At 31.8% G+C, this 5,773-nt stretch overlaps 1 protein-coding gene across 1 annotated transcript; it reads left to right on the forward strand.

Annotated features, from left to right (window-relative positions):
* On the forward strand, positions 7-1,433 carry LOC104761393. The gene is made up of 2 exons (XM_019240205.1): positions 7-186; positions 1,136-1,433. The coding sequence occupies exons 1-2, from the start codon at positions 64-66 to the stop codon at positions 1,229-1,231; spliced, it is 219 nt and encodes a 72-aa protein (XP_019095750.1). The 5' UTR covers positions 7-63; the 3' UTR covers positions 1,232-1,433.

Here is a 5,773-nt window from a genome sequence, read left to right on the forward strand (position 1 = left end):
AAAAAAAAAAAAAAGATTCGAATAGAATCGGAGAGATTTGAGAAGAGAGAACGAAGAAGAAGGATGGGGTACGTGTTGAGGGTAAGATTGGCTTCGTTCTTCGCCGGAGCAGCGACTGCGTCTTTTATCGGACTCTCTGTTCTCTACAAGGATTACAAGGTCGCTCACGAATCGATTTCTCAGCAGGTAAGCCAATCGATTCGAAAATTTTGATTCTTGTATCGGATCCATTTCATTCGATTGTTGCTTGAGAACAAGCTATTTCACCGTAGATTTTGTTTCCGAATTTCTGAATCGAGACATTTTCGTTAGCATAGTTGTTGATTTGTTGATCTGTATTGGACAAAGAGTTGAGAAATTTTGGAGATACGTAATGCATTCTCTAGGGTTCTATTGTCATCTCTGCGATTCAGGTTCGTATGCAACCTGTTTTGACCAATTTGGAGGAAGGAATCACACAGTTTTGGATGTTAGGAATTAGGGTTTCTGGTTGTGTTGTCATTTAGCTAGTGGTGAGGGGTTGGTCCTTGGACCATGGAAATGCTTAGCCACATATTCGTTAATGCTGTACTACATTTTTGAAAACATGTTTTAGAATTAGGTTTTGTGAATCTTGAGTTGCCAAAATTGTTGAGATGAGAACATCTTCAAACATTTAGTAATGTTGAGTATTGGTCGAGTTGAAGCACAATGGTCATCAACTCATCATAGTGAAATGTGAATATCCATAGCAGTATGATCTCTGTAAGTTATAGGATTATAGGATAGCTACTCGTTATACTGCATTTGCATTACAAAAACATGCGTGACAATTAGTTTTTTCTATGTGAATCTTGAGATGCCAAATTAGCTTCAAACATTTGGTAGTGCTGAGTACTGGTTGATTTGAAGCATAACAGTCATCATTGTGGATATTCATAGCAGCATTTTTCTCTGTAGCTTTAAATTTTATAGGATATCTACCTATTCGTTATATGTTGAGGTGCCATAGTGTAAACATGAGAAAAACTCCCAAACATTTGGTAATTTGAGTAATTAGTTGAGTTAAGAGACATAACCATTCTATCATGTGTTAATATCCAGAGAAGCTCTTTATTCTGTCGTTAACGGTAGATATGATGTTTGTTTTCTACAGGCAAAGTCTTTTCATGACTCTCTGAATAGAAGGATCTCTGTTCTTGAAAGCTTGAGAGAAAGCGAAGCTCCTCAGCTTGCTGAGACAACTGAATAGGATCTGTGTCGACATTGGCACTTTTTGCTTGGCAATGATGTTTTGAGTTGAGATGCTCTTTTTCGCTTTTTATGAATAACTTGGAAGTTCTCTTGTATGACTCTACTGTTATAAAACAATGAAGTTTAAGGTACTCTACAATGGACTGAAACTTGCTGTAACACTTGCCATGGAAAATTTGTGTTCGATCAATTGTTTTGAATCTGAAACTAGTAGAACCTTGTTCTTCAGATACAGAAACTTTTGTCTAGACATTCTAAAAGCTAGGGATCTACAGGTAGTTTTGTAGTTTTGTGAACAGAAGCTCCAGCAATAATGTTGAGATTGATTATTAGACCAAGAGCAATATGGTATGGTATCTCATGAGTAAAGTATGAGACGAACTAAAGAACCCAGTGTCTTTATATGGGCTCTCTGACTCTCACCGGTAAAAAAGTTGTGGTTTTAAATTAAAGAATGAAAACAAGTGTTAGATTAGCTTCGGTGAGGTTATATGATTTCAATCGATTTTGAAATCCAAACAAAAATCATATGTTATTTAATCACTAATTTTAAAATATTTATCAAAATTATGTGTTTTTGGTTATATGATTTACAAATACATGTTATTTATTTAATGATTTGTTTTTGCATTTCAAAATCCTGTTTTGAATGGATTTGAAAGAGTAAAATAGAAGGATTCAAATCCAAGGATAAAAAATGTTATTTCTAAAATCATATGTTTTGATTTCTATTATTTACAATTCTATATAGATTTAGAAATCACATCTCCGATAACAGTCCCTAAAATAATGGAAATTCTATTCGTTTGCACTTAGTCCTTGCGTTTACAATTAAAATGAAAGATTTGTTTAAAATAAGCATATGCGAATTCTAGCTTCTGAGCATAAGCATATGTAACCGCATTCTATATCTTTAATAGTTTAATTAGAGAGTACATGTGTTATAGCACAGGTTAAACTTTATTTTGTACAATAAAATTTTATAATAGTTTAATTATGTAAAATATTTTTTTGATATTTTATATTAGTTTTAAACTATTTCTGATGTTTTATACAATTCCATCGTATAATTGTAACATTTTACATTTAACTCATTGTCAGAAAAAAACATACCTCATTCATCTTCTAACTCAAAATATTTAACTTTATGTATGCTATAAATATTTTTAGATATATTTATTTCTAAAAACGAAATTAGAGTATTTTTTGTGATTTGAATTTTTGATATGTTATTAGATTCTTGACAAAGACCAAGTTAAACTATTTTAAAATATTTCAATAGTTTATTTATTATATAAAATTGTGCATTTCAAAAAAATGTATGAAACTAACTACAAATATTCAAAGAGGAGATGATGAGGAAGAAAAAGAAAAAAAGGAAGATGAAGAAGGAGATTGATCATACTCAATAGTCATAAGTATGTAATTTATGGTTTTGTATGTATAATTTATGGTTTTGTACATTAATTACACTTAAAACCATTGCAAAGATTTAGTAGTTTATTCTACCATTTTATTATCACCTTCTAAATTCATCTTCAACGTAATGAATCTAAACTAGTATTTTTGAAGTATAGTATTTTCTAAATAATTCTATATTTTCAAAGAAAATATAATCTATGTCATTGCTTACACAATAAAGTGGACACTGGATTCAGAATTTGAACCTCAGTTTATAGGACATCATAGATGATGTTTCTCCATTAACATTAAACTCTTTCACATCACTCTTTGTTTCCGAAAAATGGTAGCATCTGGAGACTTGGCATTTGGAAAACTTGCCGGCGATATCGATGTTAGTTCTTGTAAATATATCTCTCTCTGCTAATCTTTTTTCGTTTTTTTTTGTTATGAGATTTGATTTTGAATAAGGATTTTTCCCATTGACGTATATATTGTCAAGCGAGATCATAGATAATATGAAACTTGTGGAGAGAGCAAACGTACCAGTTATGTTTGATGAACTCCTACTAACCTATGTCAAACGTTCTCTCACTGGCGCACGTATAATCTTGACCGCAAATTACTGTTATTAACCGGTTGTTGGATAGATAAATATACGGGAATACTCATTTTTCCGACAGTAAATACTAGTTGAGTTGAGAGACCTAGGCACACCATTTCTCTGTAGATTTGATGGTAAAGGTTACCTCTATTCGTTATACAACATTTGCATAATCAAACGTGCTTTGGAATTAGTTTTTTTTAGATTCTTAAGATGCTAAAGTGTAAACTTTGTTGAGTCGTAAATAAAACCGTTATCTTTGTGAAGAACCATGACATCATTTTCTCTGTAGATTTTTTAAACATGGCTAGATTCTTTGTGTAACTCTTGTCATAAAAAAAAATTATGCTCGGTCTATTGTTTTGGATCAGAAAATCTTGTTAAACAGATCAACTTTTATTTAGACATACACATACCATCTTCAAAGCTAAGGGATAGTTTTCTTAATATGGGCTTCAATATCTCTCAAACTCTTGTCACATGCTTGTAATCTACACTTTCAAAATATTTAGTAGTTTATTCTTCTAGTCTTTAGTATTACCGAGTCACCGTCTATATTCAAATTCAACATAACGTAAGTTAATGAAAAGAAAATAAAATCTCGCAAACAAACCTCAAAGTCCCTAGCTTTTTGGTCATTTAATCTACCAATCCCGTTGTACAATATCTCGTTTGTAGAAAACAAATCTAGTTTCACATAATCAAAAGAAACACAATAAATAAGGAAACGAAAGAAGGAATCATAATGGAAAGACATGTCGAGCGCACATGGTGTTTGTATGGGTACAGATTCCAATGTGAGAAAGAAAATTAAAAAAGTGGAAACAAAACAAATATTATGAGAAGAGAAAGTGATGCATTTGTCTCCTTGGCGGTGGTAAGGTGGCTTCACTATCACCCGACACCTCTTCAAATTTGGAATACACCTAAGTATATCATAATTGTATTTTACACATTTCGTTATGTAGATACGACACTCAATCACGGATCATTGTTGTTGTTCCATCATTTTCCTCTTTTTATTAAAACATCAAAATAAAAACATTTTCGAAAACGTAAATGTTGGATCGCATCCAACCACTTAGTTATTATTTTTTATATCGTAACATTTCTTTCGAGATGATATTTATTTACTATACAAAGATAGGTTAAACCATCATTAGTGGTGGTTACTTCCCCCAAATTTTTTTAATAAAAACTAATAAAAAATATAAACAGGAGAGAAGGAGAAAAATCGTTGCTGAAATTACTAGGAAAAGAATTGTTACTTAGTATTTTTAACATATATCAATTTTTTACTAATCATATATTAAATATTTTTTTTTGTTTTTTTGAGCAAAGATGACACGTTCTCTCTAGTAACGATGCTCTTAGTGTCACAAAGGTAGCAATTGGTTTGATGGATATTTACTTCTATAGCTTTGTTGTCAGAGTACTCCAATGAACTCATATGTCACTTTTAATTGGATGTGAAAGAAGAGGAGCATCAATATTGAAATGGCAATAGACTGAGAAGTCATAAGAAATCTTTTTTATAAAAATAAACAAAAGGACAACTAGTGGGGATATGGGGTCCTGAAGAAGAGTGTGTACACATCAACTTTTGCCATTTTATTTGGTCTCGTGGCTTCTGCCTCGTTGGAATTAAAGCTTGAGACAAATAGAAAGACGTTCGTTACTTGGCTACCCAACAACTTCACTTTCTTTGCTCTTGTCACAATCTTAACCCATTTTTCCTTACATCTAACGTATCATTGATTCTTTGAGAATTTCCGTCTTCAAAACAATGAGCAAAGATATTTTATGCAATTTGATCCAAGCGGGTTAATTTGTTTATTAGTGTGTTACACTTTTTGTAATCTATGATACTTAGGGAAGGATGTTTTATATGGATCAGTTTACGATTTTGTAGTTAGCATGCCATATACAAGAGTGTTTAGAGCCAAAGTTTTCAATTAAACTACTATTCTACATAGTTTTACATTGCCATGTGCCCATGTTGATCTCCATATCTATCAGCCGTCAAAAATAAATATCTATGCCAATCTACAAACTAGACTCGGAGAAAAGTTCCCCACCGTTAGATCGTTACATCCCCTAATTGATATGATATTGATCTCAAGATGGGTCTGTCTTTTAAGGATTGATCCAAATGTCGGAAGCATGGAAGCATAGTATAGGACAATCTTGGCGGCAACCCATCACTACTCCATATCAATTGTATCCACCCCAATCTCTCTCCCTATTATGGAATTATATATATATATATATATATATATATATATATATATATATATATATATTTGTTAGTACATTAGCATGATATGAAAGTAAAGGCAAGCAACGTTTTACTCATTATCTTCTCACCAAATTTATATAGCCCACACAACCTTCAGTAAAACGTATCTTTTACTTTCTTTCTTTTGAAAAAAGAAGTCACATGTTCTTAAGTGTCTTCTCATGAAGATATAAAGGGCAAAAAACAAATCTCAAAAGCTTCACAAAGAGTTCTTTTTTTTAATCTCAAACCCTTTG

Source organism: Camelina sativa, chromosome 18, assembly GCF_000633955.1.
Source record: "Camelina sativa cultivar DH55 chromosome 18, Cs, whole genome shotgun sequence".
In the NCBI taxonomy this organism is placed as follows: Eukaryota; Viridiplantae; Streptophyta; class Magnoliopsida; order Brassicales; family Brassicaceae; genus Camelina; species Camelina sativa.